This window comes from Podarcis bocagei (genome assembly GCF_964188305.1).
Source record: "Podarcis bocagei genome assembly, chromosome: 2".
Lineage (NCBI taxonomy): Eukaryota > Metazoa > Chordata > Lepidosauria > Squamata > Lacertidae > Podarcis > Podarcis bocagei.
Genome location: NC_138126.1, coordinates 90,185,403 through 90,199,739, shown reverse-complemented (window position 1 = coordinate 90,199,739; position 14,337 = coordinate 90,185,403). Strand labels below are relative to the sequence as shown.

General features: G+C 42.2%; 1 protein-coding gene and 1 long non-coding RNA gene across 3 annotated transcripts; both read left to right on the top strand.

The window, feature by feature from the left end:
* Positions 1–2,944: 2,944 nt before the first annotated feature.
* On the top strand, positions 2,945–7,639 carry LOC308582563. The gene is made up of 3 exons (XR_014005739.1): positions 2,945–3,173; positions 7,187–7,264; positions 7,587–7,639. It is a non-coding gene; the product is annotated as an uncharacterized lncRNA (long non-coding RNA).
* A 1,663-nt stretch (positions 7,640–9,302) lies between these two features.
* RETN (resistin) lies at positions 9,303–13,379 on the top strand. 2 transcript variants are annotated; one of them, XM_081185789.1, is made up of 5 exons: positions 9,342–9,373; positions 10,582–10,689; positions 11,221–11,360; positions 12,348–12,425; positions 13,181–13,379. In XM_081185789.1, exons 1-5 carry the CDS (start codon positions 9,357–9,359, stop codon positions 13,315–13,317), a joined length of 480 nt encoding a protein of 159 aa, XP_081041915.1. In that variant the 5' UTR covers positions 9,342–9,356; the 3' UTR covers positions 13,318–13,379. The 2 variants fall into 2 exon arrangements, with proteins under 2 accessions (XP_081041916.1, XP_081041915.1); XM_081185790.1 differs by lacking the exon at positions 10,582–10,689 and having other exon boundaries at positions 9,303–9,373.
* The last annotated feature ends 958 nt before the right edge of the window (positions 13,380–14,337 follow it).

Here is a 14,337-nt window from a genome sequence, read left to right as displayed (position 1 = left end):
AACATATACAAGCAGAAAAGTTGTTTTCCTTCATTTGCAAGGAATCGTACAAAACAAAGTGACACTAATAAAGAAAAGTTCCAGGGTGGCAAGAGAAAGCAAACTAAAAATGTTTTTGCAGTTCATCAAAACTATCCAGCAATATCAAATTATAGGAAAACTGATGCCTCCTTCCCAAATCCCAGGAAGCTTCTGCCCAGCTTAGGGAGGCACAATGTTCTGATGAGGTCCAAGAACCTGCCCGCCACCTTCCTAAAGCCCACTCAGCTTTGGGAAGGAGGCCGGAGGGCTCCAGCATCCTGTGCTTTTGTAGCTAGGGGGTGCTCTTGATCCATCATTTTCAAACCACAGGTATCCTCAACAGCAAAGAGTGCCTTTTACAGCTTACATTTATTTGTTGAATTTATATCTTGCCTTTACTCCACAAACAGCCCAAGGTGGCACACACATCCACATTTTTAAAAAGTATTCTAAAATAGCTAAAATATTCTAAAAGCAGTTTTAAAAAATCTAAAAGCAGTTCAGTTAAAAACATTCTAAAAACATTATTTTGCTTAATGATCTGAGGGTCGCAAGGAACAGTATTCTGCAGACATGAAATGTGAACTCCTGAAAGAATGATGGAGGCATATGTCATTCCACAAATGGGGAACAACCATTGATTGCAAAGGCCCTGTTATGTGTCACGAGTTAGTGCCAACTCAGATCATAGAGTCTGGAGGTGCTTGATGTTCAGAAGGCACAATTTTAGGTATTTGGGTCCCAAGCCATTTCAGGCTTTATGTGCTGGTGGGAACATCTTGAATTGGGTTTGTTATCTCACTAGCAGCCAATCCAGTGCTTTCAGGACTGGTGACACATGATTCCACAGGCTGCCTCACTTACCAATTCAGTAGACACATTGTACATAAGTGCAACCTCTGGACCATCTTCAATGGCAGCCGCAAGAAAAACGCATTACAGTAGATCAGACAGAAAGTCACTAGACCTTAGTATAAACATCCTGCTCCTAAGAGTTGCAAAAATATCATTGTATCTAATCTTTGTGTTCACCAGCAAACATTAATTATCACCCTCCTGTAAGCAGGAACCAGACGCCACATAGACAATGAAATCTTTTTTGAAGTACACTTATTATTCAGGAACTACAGAGAGAAAGATGTGGCCTTCCCATAATTAAGCATGCCCCCCCAATACTTCAAATCTATTTCAGTAAACACAATGGTAAGCTACCAGGAATGACAATAGTTTAAAAAACTTAGGCATTACATTATTCACTCTCTCAGGAAGCCCTATTAGTTAGCATGAAACTTTACTTTTCAATGGTTAGTCAGCTCACAGCTCCAACAGGACCTCCTCTTTGCTCCTCAGGGATCTCAAAGATCAACCCTGCGCTTTGCTGGACCACAGACCAAAGGAACAGGTGAGAGACACTTACCTTGCTGGCACAGAATCCTGAAGGTGAGAACTTAACTCTCAGAGAGCTATGATCCCTGACTTTGCATTCCACTTGCCCAACTTCAGGCTCGTCCCTATGACCCTGAAATTTAGAGTCTCATGCTCTACTAAGCTACATATCTGTTTGCAACTAGAGAGGTGGAAAGTGAACTGTGTTTATTTGACTGTACCTTTTGCTGCCATGGGAGGAAAGTTGTGTATGCTGTCGACCATTCCTATGTTTAACCTTCTTCAAAACAATTATTTTAAAAAAATCTTTTTAGTAAACTTTAAACCTTTAATCTTAAAATTTGGGGGTCTCCATTGATTCAGCACCCACATCTAAAAGTCCAGTTCCCCACCACCTTGGAGCTCCTTGGGGGAGACCCAGGGGTGGTTTTAGGCCAGTGAAATATACTCAGAGTCGAGAGTGGATTTCATGCTCTTTATTCAGCTCATAGTGGTGAGGAGGAATGAAAGTTTCCCCAAAGTATCTGCTTTATATACACTATTTACACAATGGGCTGCACGTGATTGGCTAATTCCGGAATTCTCCTGTAGGCCAATCAGGTTGTGGATTCACTTCCATCTAGAGCTGGATTGGGTGGCTCCTGCAGACCAATCATACTGCTGCATTGTTCTAGGACCAATCAGACTGCTTCATTCTGAATCCTATTGTTCTAGGACCAATCAGACTGCTGCATTTTGGATCCTATTCAACTCAGTACATAACAGTAGCCTTGTAGGAAATTAAATCCTTTCACCTGGTAGCAGTAAAGTTTTAAAAGGAAGGGTGTGCAATCAGAGGTGGACACTCCATCCTAGCCAGAACTCCCTTCTGTACATGGCTCAGGTCCCAGGATGCAGCTGGGGAGCCGTCAGCCCTGCTTGTGCTGTGCAGTTGCCTCTCGAGGCGGCAATAATGCAATAACACTGGGAAGCTTTGCACAACTAATAAAGTGGAACGAAGCATGGACAATCCAGTATAAATCCACCACTAAGACAATAATATTTTGTCAATGACGTGCCACAAAAGACGCCTGTAAAAAGACTCCCACCAGTCTGTAGGGACCCCCAATATATCTAAATGTCACTGATTTTATTACTCTTTCCAGAAACACGACCATCTGACTGGTTTTTATCTTTGTAGCTGGGCTTAGATTTGTTGGAATGGTTGTTCAGATATTTAATTTGTGTCTATCTTAGGGTTGGATTTGATCTATTGATGGGTTGATTTCATTGACTATAAAAACAGTTTTACTGTTTTCCTTTGTATGTCTCCAGGATATTTATGATAAATAAATACACCATAGTGCACATGCCACCCTTTTCAAATATCTACAGGTACACTTCAATGTGTCTGGTGTTCAGCCTCCACCCTATTGTAAAACACCACTGTAAATGGACAGCTGAGAAGTGGAAGCTGTTTGCACAGTTTTTGCTGTTTTGCATAAAAAAATGTTTGAAGTAGATTTATATCACTAAAAGCTTTCAGCAATAAGGATGCCCCAACCCCTAACACTAACCAGGAAATATTGTGATAACATTGTACAGCGGGGTGTTCTAGGGGGTGTCCCTATTGTGGACAGGTTGTATATGTGCACCTTTGGGGCAGAGGAGTAAAATGTTTTGAAAGGTGAAACCAGTCAGGTGGGCGTGTTCGCAAAACTGTACTTAAAGCGGGGGTAGTTTGGTTGGTGAATGAAACTTCTGGAAAGAAAATTGTGCTTTTGAAGGTACGTGGCTTTTGACAAAGTAATGGTGAAAAATAACAGTAGGCAGGCTTTTATATCTTCCAGGATTCATATTCCAAGTAAGGCTATCAACAGATTGATCCTGTACATTAATGTCTTAAGATATATATTGATAATTCTCACTCATAAATGATTGATCTGATTAACAGCTTACCTCTAATAGACTTAATTAATTAATTAATTAATTAATTACCAATTAAACCCTCAGTAGAGACAATGTTTTGAGAAGGCTGAGGGAAGTATCTGCATTGGTATTTATAGCGGTTTCTTTTGACTCTGCTGCAGATTCAAATTGGGTTGGGTTAGGAATGTCATCTTAATTGCACTTCAAGGACCTTAGTTTCAATTAACTTTTTAAAAAAAAAAAAAAAAACCAACCTGGTGGTGATTATAGATAATAATTAAGCTATACCATGGGATTGATCACCACCTTCTGCAAGTTAATTGATTCCCTCCTTCTCCAAGGTGTTTTTACTTTTCTGAAGGACAAACTACACATAACACGCAAAAAGCCCTCCATCTTCCTTTCTCCCTTCCTGATCCCAGATGCCCATTTATCCTGGGAAATACACTTCTGGAATTCCACTGGGATAGAAATGAGAGTTAAAACAGCCAGTGAGGGGGAAAGTTTCATATGCCCTTCGGCATGGAGGTTGTGTGCTGAAAGCCCTATATTTTTCTGTATATAGAAAATGAAAACCTTGATCCTGTCTTTCACACGTTGACATGTAACATGTAGTTTGCCCCAGATGTATCAGCATATGCTATCTGTAGTATTGGCTGGGAGGTTCAGGCCACATTTATACCATATATTTAAAGTACGATGATATCCCTTTAAACAGCTATTGCTTCCTCCAAACAATTCTGGGAGTTGTAGTTAAGGGTGCTGAGAGTTTTTAGGATATCCCTATTTCTCCCAGGACCACAGTTCCTAGAGTGGTGTAAGAATCAACCCGTCTTTGCAGGCAACCCTAGTCATTGTGGCTCTGTGAGGACAATAGACGTCTCTTAGTAACTTTCAGTACCACATTAGCTATATACCCATCCATGACCAACAGTACTTCTGTCTTATCTGGATGAAGTTCCGTTCAGTTGCTTACAGCCACCAGGTAGTTCAGGTTTTCAGCCATGGGTCAGATTTGTGCAATTCTCCACCTCTCCCCAGTGCAACATTTCAAAAAGAAGCTCAATCTTGCTCAAGTGACTCGGAGAGACTCATGGCATAAATGGAAATAGTGATGATGACTTATAATCTTAGATGTCTTCTAGTGACCGTGTCATTGGTGCAGGTTTGCTGACACTGTGTGTCCTGCATGAAAAGAAACGCACCTAAAGGAAATCCCCAAACAGATTCTCTGACAGTGCTCAGCCTCAGCGAGCTTAGCACCAGCACTGGAAAATGTCAGGGTGAGTATTGCAGCCTACCAAGGACAGAGAACAGGCACAGGAAGTCCTAAACCAGACAGCAGTACCTCCCACCCTCCCTTGACTGGAAGCAGAAGTGAAAAAGGGAACAGTGGGAATTCTCTCTGCAGTGGCACCAAGAATCCAGGGGGCCTTACATTTCCTTTATGGGGAACAATGCAGTACCCATGTGGCATCTGTAATATAAAAAGTAATAGGCCTCATGACCCCCTACTGGTATCTTCAGTTGGTTCCAATAAATACATTGTTCCTACGCGGGTGGCGCTGTGGGTTAAACCACAGAGCCTAGGGTTTGCCAATCAGAAGGTTGGCGGTTCGAATCCCCGCGATGGAGCTCCTGTTGCTCGGTCCCTGCTCCTGCCAACCTAGCAGTTCGAAAGCACGAAGTGCAAGTAGATAAATAGCTACCACTCCGGCAGGAAGGTAAACGGCGTTTCTATGCGCTGCTCTGGTTTCGCCAGAAGCGGCTTAGTCATGCTGGCCACATGACCCGGAAGCTGTACGCCAGCCCCCTCGGCCAGTAAAGCAAGATGAGCGCCGCAAACCCAGAGTTGTCCGCGACTGGACCTAACAGTCAGGAGTCCCTTTACCTTTATGTCTTCTTATGACTCAACTCTTACTTTCTGGTTAGATTATGATGCTGATAATCCCAAGGTTGCAGGTTCGATCCCCGTATGGGATGACTGCATATTCTTGTATTGCAGGGGGCTGGACTAGATGATCATCAGGGTCCCTTCCAACTCTATGATTCTACTTCCTCATGCTTTTCCTCCAAATTTTACCATTTGTGACATGGCAAAGTATGCAATAGCTGGATTTTATTTTTTTAAATCTGTACAGGAAATTCTTCACCAGCATGATGAAATTCACCATATTCCTGATCTTTGCTGTGGTGATTCCTGCAAAATATGCAAGTCCTCAGTCATGTGTTATCGATACTCTGATTAATGGGAAGATCCAGGCAGCAATTGATTCCAAAGGTATTTGGATCCAAGGCCTCTTTATGATGCTTGAAAATCTGTTCCCTATTGTCATTCTAAGATTCCCAGGTTCTTCCAAATTGTCTGCTTCTAATAATAATGTTGAATGCTTCATTTGGAGATTATTGTATCACCGAAGTTTTACTCACTGTAAGGTAAAAAGGGGCATGAACCATAAACCCATTACCCATAGCAGAATAATCCTTCAATTTTTCCTAGATTAAATTCACTCCAGTTTGGTAAAGTTAGCTTCAACTGGGGATCTTGTTTGATTCATAGATCTGATTTCTCATTGGAAAGTGTCTGGAGATGCTGCAATTCAGAGTTGTTGTTGTTTTTTGTTATTCTGCTGCATTAAAGAATTTATGTTAGCTCTAATTGTGATCTCTAATTAGAGATCACACTAGACAAGAGTTTCAAAAAGCATGGGGAAAATGCAGAGAATACTTCACAAAACAGTGCCCTAAAATACATACCTGGACTTGTTTCGATTAATGTCAGCAGGAGACTTTGTGGATATTTAAGTTATAATTAGAAAAATCTTAATAATTATTCATAAAAGAAACAGTTTATAAGAAATAAATAAGAAGGCCAGATACAGGATAAAGGAAGTCTTTTATTTCATTGTTTGTATTGTTATGCTCACTGTATGTTATGTTCACATTTAATGAGGGTGGATTGTGTATTGGGGTGGGGAGTTTATGTTATGTTGTAAATATTCCAATAAAAAAGTATTTAAAAAAAGAAAAGAATTTATGTTAGGATAGCTGGCATTTTCTGTAATGCATAGTTAAGAGTCCAATACAGAAATAACAGTTGATGCTCTGATTTAAGTGAGTTTAAAATGCAAAACTGAACACATTGTACTAATTTTGAAAATTGGTTGGCAAATTGTTGTTTTTCTTGCAGTTGTAAAACACACAATGGTGATGTAGGGGAAACAGAAATGTTAATTGTTTGCTTTACAGCTGAAGTGGCACATAATTTAATTTTAATTTGCTTTAAATCAAGGGAAGAGAAAGTGGCAACGCTAATGTTTAGCCTTGTTTTCTTGTGGCTCAGATGGAGAAATCTGGGGAGACACTCATTTCTGCTCCCAATCTTTGTGTAGACAGACACAAAAATGATTAGTAATTTTGTTAACAAGGAGCAACCAAGAACCAAGAGGGTTGAAAATAAGTTTTCAGACTAGGAGATGCCTGTCATAACTTTTCTCTTGCCCTGAGAATTCCTTAAGAGCTGTGAACTGAACAGTTCTCGATTGTGTGAAATATTTTGCATCTTCAGGAGCTACTGATATATACTGTAGCATGCACAAGCAATTCAGAGAGATTCATGTGACAAATGCAATATGGAAATCAATCTTGCATGTTTGAGGGAGCAGGCTGATTTTTTAGCTATGGGGTCAAGCATACAAGCTTTCTCTTGGAGGGCAGGGAATATACTTCAAATGTATGGGGTGTATACAGCCTCAGAATGAATAGTATGTTGCTTGTAGCTATCTAAATAGCAGCAAGAACAAAGAAAGCTTTTCTATTTGAGCAATGATGGCATGCAGTAGAACCCTAATCCTCCTGTCTTTATTTACAGTGCACTCAATTCTGGCAAAGAGACGGCTGATTTGCACAACCGCATTTTCTCATGGTGCTAATGCCTACTGTCCTTCAGGTAAGACATATTTTCGGAGAAGAGCAGAGACTGGGAGGGTATTAGGAGCAGGGACATGGAGGACGGGAAAATGACTTACTCTGTGGGTAGCAGCTAAATACATCCCTATGGATCTCTGCTTGCTTTGTTTGGTCATGCGTATAAAATCCAAGGTCATGGCTGAGGGAAATTGGTTGGGTGTCTAAAACTGTGGCATTAGCACAGCAGCACCAAGGCCTTGCATCTCAGCTGTGATGGTGTCTGATCAGGTGGATATCCTCCGCATCATGGGGATAAAAGTGCTCCGCTGCCTGTTTCTCTAACTTCTCTTTTCTGCTCCCAGGGTACCTGGCCACTGGATGTGCCTGTGGAATGGGTTGTGGTTCCTGGGATATACGTGGTGATGCTGCCTGTCACTGCCAGTGTGCCAACATTGACTGGACTTCTGCTCGGTGCTGCAAAGTGGCCATTGTTGGCTGATATCTCCCCAGCTCCCTGTTGACTCCTCCAGCTTCTATGCTCAATAAACTCGCTTCTATGATTTTATGAACATTCTTTTGGATTAGTCTTTTTTTTTAATGTATCTGGAGTGGCAGCTGTTGAGAGATGTCAGAAATCCATCTTCTTCTACTTCCTGGTGTGACAAGTTCACGAGTCTTAAAGGGGAAAAAAAAATAATAGTCCATTTGACTTCCAAAACATTCAGAAACCAAGGCGCGGCTTCTGATTGGCTGCAGGAAGCTGGGGAAACCCAGCCAGATGGGTGGGGTACAAATAATAAATTGTTGTTGTTGTTGTTGTTGTTGTTGTTGTTGTTGTTGATATGTTTATACCCTGCCCATCTGGCTGAGTTTCCCCAGCTTCCTGCAGCCAATCAGAAGCTGCGCCTTGGTTTCTGAACGTTTTGGAAGTCAAACGGACTTCCGGAACGGATTCCATTCAGCTTCCAAGGTACGACTTATTATCTGAAAGGATGCACATTTAACACAGCAAAGTCAGCTAAAACAAAATCTTAAGCATTTCAAAAGAAAACTTTACTAAAGGAAGTCAAATATAAAATGTATATTTAAAACAGCATAATTAGCCAGATAATAAAATAATATCATAAGCATAGAAAATATCAGCTGCTGTTGCTGCCAATTCTGCCAATGGTGGTTCCTGGTGGCGGTGGAAGTTCAGGCTCAGTGACCTGGGTCTGTATTAAGGGACAGCCAAGATGGTCTTTTGTCTCTGGCAGCTTCAGCTTTTGTAAGAATGACATTGGGGAAGCATTGCAGAATAAGCAGTATAAATCCACCACTAATTCACTATTTGTGTGTCTATGACATGTTGCAGAATACACCCACAAAAATCTGCACCGGTCTGGAGCGGTCCTCAATACCTCTCAATGTCACTGATTTGATTTGATTGTACTCTTGGCAGAATCATGACAATTTGACTGGTTTTTCGCTATTGTAGCTGGGCTGAGTTTTGTTCGGTTCGTTTAGGGTTGCCATATTTCAAAAAGTGAAAATCCAGCAAAGCTGTTGAGCAAAATCTCCAAAAGTTGAACATATAAATACATAGGTGACCACAATGCACTTCCCACCCTTTCAAATACCTCCGTGTGTCCCATGTTCAGCCTCTACCTTCCTGTAAAACACCTTTGTAAACACTAAGAACTTTCTTCAAAAGCTGGTTTCCTGGAAGCTGTTTGTACCACCTTTGCTGTTTTGCATAGAAGAACAGTGCTCCTGTTGTTTGCAGATTGAGTAGCAAGGCTCTATTTTTATGCTGGATCGCAAGAGTGGTAGGTCCAGGGGGAAACCCCTGGAATGTCCTAATTCCATGGCTAGTTGCCATATTCCTTTATTGCGGTAGTTTCACAACCAAGAGTTTTGGACAAAAAGCATGCTCTGTCTCTTTGACCTTTGCTTTGTGAGCTAAACAAGGAAACGTTGTGAGAACATTGTGCAAGGTGGTGTTCTGGACAGCACCTGGGGGCGAGGGGGTGTAAAATGTTTTGAAAAGGTAAACCAATTGGATTAGAGATTTTGCAGCTCAGCTGTATTTAAAGGGGAGCAGTTTGCTCAGTGAATGAAACTTCTTGAAAGAAATTCATGTTTTTGAAGGTATGCGCTTTCTGACAAGGTAAGGGTATCTGACTAGGTATTATGTATGGTAGGTGGGATTTTGTATTTTCTGAGTACATAGTCTAAGTAAGGCTCTCAACAGAAGCTTGTCAAACATTAATGCTTTATAATATATATTGTTAACTCTTGCACATAAATGACTGATTGATTAATAGCTTATCTCTTGTGGACCCAATCAATGAATTTCCTATTGAATCCTCAGTAGAGGTTACATTTTGAGAGCACTGAATGAAATATCTTTTGACTCTGCTGCAGATTCCAATTGCATACCTTCCAAGTGTCCCGATTTTCCAGAGACAGTCCCAGAATTATAGAAGCGTTCCCAATTTCTGATTTGATCACAGAATGTCCTGGTTTTTCTTTTTCCTCCCCTCCATGTTTTGGAGAACAATGAAATGTGGTGTGTGTGTGTAGGAGCAAAAACAGAATCCTATTTATACGGAAAATAAAATACCTGCACCAGATGAAGCTGCCAGCCAGCCATTTCTTGGGAAACAAAGGGAGTGTTTATTCCTTTATTGTAAATGAAGCCTTACATTGTCTACTCAGATGTAAGTCCCACTGTTTTAAATGGAGCTTACTCCCAGGTAACTGGGTAAAGACTGAATAGCCCTACCTGGCGATACTAAGCATTTTTACTCAGAACTGAGGGAAGTTTTTAATGTTTGATGTTTATTGTGTTTTTAATTTTCTGTTGGCAGCCACCCAGAGTAGGTGGGGCAACCCTGTAAGATGGGTGGCATAGAATTATTATTATTATTAGTAGTAGTAGCAGTAGTAGTAGTAGTAGTAGTAGTAGTAGTAGTAGTAGTATTCTCATGATGGTGATGATGATCCACAGTGCTCTTTTTCTAGAAAAAGAAGTGCTGGAGCTCACCATGAATTCCTCCCTTGTTCTCTACCAGCAACATCTTTCCATCTTCCCACCCACCCACTTTCCCCTCTGCTTTCCCCATATATATATATCTCCCAGAGACAGAGTCAGAGACAGAGAGTGCTTGAGGAGGGTTCTGTGAAACTTGAAAGTTAAACCACCTCTTCATAATAGCCTCTATCCACCTAACCACAGACAACAACCCAGCAGCAGCAATACAAACCAATGGAAGTTTTCAGACTCCATTTAGGAGCAATCTCACTGCTTCAATAGGTGCAGTCTGGAGGCTATTAGTGCATGAATTACAGTGTGACTACGCCTGTCTTCTCCAGGAAGTTGTACCAGGCAGCTGAAGAAAAGTACGGCACCCTTGCCATTTTTGCATCAAGAGCACATTACAGAGCACTCCAAACTGCCAACTGGTATCTTAAGGTGGGAAGGTGGGTTTCTACCTCATCTCACACTAGCTATATACAACACTGAACAAAAGATTCCAGCATTGCAGGGGGTTTAACTAAATAGATGATTGTTGTGGTAGTCCCTTCCAACTCTATAATTCTATGATGCAATGACTCTAGATGTTGAGCTTTTTTTTAAAGGAAACCTACCTTTCAGTCATCAGACAGTTTGCTGACAGAGCCCACCATATTGCAGCCCACCGAGCACAGAGGACAGGCACAGGAAGTCCTAATAAAGACAAGACAAGCAGTGCCCCTACCTTCCAATCTTTGGAAGCACCAAGAATCCTGGAGGTCTCATATTTCCTGTATGTGATTGGCTACAGTGAGGCTTCTGCCCTTGTGGCCTTTGTAATATGAAAAAAGGCCTCATGGCCTCAAACTGGGATCTTCAGTTGGTCCAAACAAATATATTGCTCCTGTGTCTTCTTATGATTCTATTTCTACTTGTAATCCTTGCCCTCTGGATTCTGCGATTCCTGACAAGGCGGCTGCACTTTTTAATCTCTGCAGGATGTTCTGCAACAGCATGATGACATTCGCCATATTCCTGTTCTTTGCTGCATTGATTCCTGCAAAGTACGCAAGTGCTCAGACATGTATTATCGAGAGTCTGATTAATGAGAAGGTCCAGGCAGCAGTCGATTCCAAAGGTATTTGGATCTGAATGCCCTTTATGATGCTAGAAACTCTGGGCCCTATTGTCATTCTATGATTCCCAGTTTCTTCTAGGTCTGCATCCAAGATATGGGAACTGTGGGCTGTTTGATCACCAAACTGTTGCTGGGAAGAGGGATTGATTGTTAAACCACTCTAGACATGGTAGCTCTGTGAAGGAACTAGAACACCACCATTTTTAATTGGGCAGCTTACAGTTAAGACTAAACATGTCTACTCAGAAGTTAGTTATATTGAATTCAGTTGTGTTTACTCCCAAGGTGAATGGAGTTAAGGTTGCAGCTTTGTTTTTTAAAGAACAATACCATTTTGAATTGGGAAACTCAGCACCTTACAGTGCAATCCTAACCACTAGGAAGTAAATTCTCTATTTAGAAGTAAATCCAATGGGACCAACTCCCAAGTTAATGGTGTTAGAAGTGCAGCTTTAGCTAGGGGAGCAAAAGCAAGGATCCACCTCCATCCAACTTTCCAGTGACTCTCCTAGGTAAACCAGTTTACCACCCATGAACTGCAGAGGCACACAGACAGAGAGAAAAGCACCTATGCAACTACCAGCACTCTGAGAGAAGCTCTGTTCTGAACTTAAAAAGAGGGAGAATGTCGGCTCTTTGTCAGAGATAATTCCACAGCAAAATGAGATTTTTGTGGCCTGGAGAGGCATAACTCACAGAAGCTTGAGTGAGATTTCCGTTTTGTGCTATATACCCATACCATACATTTAAATCACATTCCCCATCCCAGAGAATCCTGGGACTTATAGTTTACATCTCACAGAGCTACAGTTCCCAGCACTCTTAACAAACCCAAGGATTCTCTTATGGGCAAATATGCATTAAATGTATGGTGTGTACATAGCCTCAGAATGAAGCCTCTGTTTCCTGTCACTGTCTAAATTGCACAATTAACCAAGTTTTCTATTTGATTCTGTGTAACTCTGATCCTCCTGTCTCTTCTTGCAGTGTCCTCAATCCTCGCGAAGGCTCAGCTGACTTGCACAAGCACATCTGCACCTGGTGCTGATGCTTTCTGCCCTTCAGGTGAGACATCTTGCTGAGAGAGAACAGACTGGGAGAAAATCTAGAGCAGAAAGACTGAGGCCAAGGGAGCAAGAAGAGAACTCATTTCCATGGAACTCTGTAGACATGAGTATAAAATATAAGCTCATAGCTGGGGGAAGCTGGTTGGGTTGCTTAGCTGGATTATTAGCACTGCAGTGCCATATGTTGGGTGGGAGATAAATATAGATCACCCATGTGGGTTAATTAATAAAAGATGTGAGGTAATTAATAAATGATCCCTAGATCCAAAGTGCAGGGCTAAACACGCTCCAGTAAGAGAGCCCTAGCAGAGTTTAAAAGACACAAAATGTGCAGCAACATTGAAGTGTTAGGAATATAGACCTTCTAATTTCCTGTTTAGTCCACTTACATGTTTTACTTACAAACTCCAAAGGTCTTATTCATGAACTATTTCATGCAGCAGTTGGAAAGGCACAGGCAGAAAATTCTTAGGTTACAAAATACAAAAAAAGTGCCTAGATATGTTGCCTGGTTGGCTTCACATTGTGGAAGAGAGTAAACAAAGGAAGTTTCACTTTCTTTTTCACCGGAGGTTCGCGGGTGTGACCTGAGTCTGGGAATGCAATTTTGTGGTCTTAACCCCTGAAGCTTGATAGTTATATTTGACTGCAAATCCCACACTGAGCACTTGCACCTCAACTGTGATGGTGTCTGATCAGGTGGATTAAAGTGCTCCCCTGCCTGTTTCTCTAACTTCTCTCTTCCACTCCCAGGGTACCTGGCCACTGGATGTGCCTGTGGAATGGCTTGTGGTTCCTGGGATATCCGTGCTGATACTGCCTGCCACTGCCAGTGTGCCAGAATTGACTGGACTGCTGCCCGCTGCTGCAAAGTGGCCATTGTTGGCTGATATCTCCCCAGCTCCCTGTTGACTCCAGCTTCTATGCTCAATAAACATGCATGTTTAATTTTCTCATGCTCAAGTATTTTCTTTGAATGTATCTGGAGTGGCAGCTGCCCAGAGATGAGAAACTGGGAACAGATGAAGCTGCTGCCTTTACACAGAATTACCAAGAGTCCATCAAGTTCGTCTACGTTGGCTGGCAGTGGCTCTCCAGGGTTTCAAGCAGGGAGTCTTGTCCATCTAATTCCTGCAGGTGCTTGAGATCGAACCTGGGACCTTCTGCTTAAAATGCAGGTGCTGTAACCACTGAGCATCCACCTGCCTTTGCACGGCAGATTGCGGAGTCAGTATGGTCGATGCTGCCACTCAAATGTCAAGGACTAGCAGGGCTCCCTGTAGTGGCTGGAAGAGGTAGTGGCGCCAGAGCTTCATCCAGGGGAAAGGGGGAGCTATTTATATGGTTTTGTGCCTTCCACGAGGCACTAGCCAGAGTTGGAGGATGTGGAGAGGGCTGGGCTGTAGTTTTTTATTTTCTCAATAGAGAATTAAACTACCAGCTGTTTGTCCTCTTGTGCTCAGGACATCAAGACTCCCAAGAGGCTTTGACTCTCTTCTGTTTGTGCCTGCTGCATCACGCTTGCATTGTGGAATCACACAATTCTACTTTTTCAGTACCAAAGTACATACAGTGGTGCCTCGCAAGACGAAATTAATTCGTTCCGCAAGTCTCTTCGTCTTGCAGTTTTTTCGTCTTGCGATGCACGGTTTCCCATAGGAATGCATTGAAAATCAATTAATGCGTTCCTAGGGAAACCGCCTTCAGACCAGGTCCGGGGACAGTCTGTCCCCGGACCTCATCTGAAGGCTGGGGGGGGGGGGGACAAGGGCTTTTCTTCTCACCCCCAGCATTTTAAAAAACCCTGGGACAGCGGAGGACTTCTCCGCTGTCCGGGCAATCTTAAAATGCTGGCGGGCGGCATTTTAAAATCGCCCCGGACAGCGGAGGATTTTAAAATCACCCCGGAC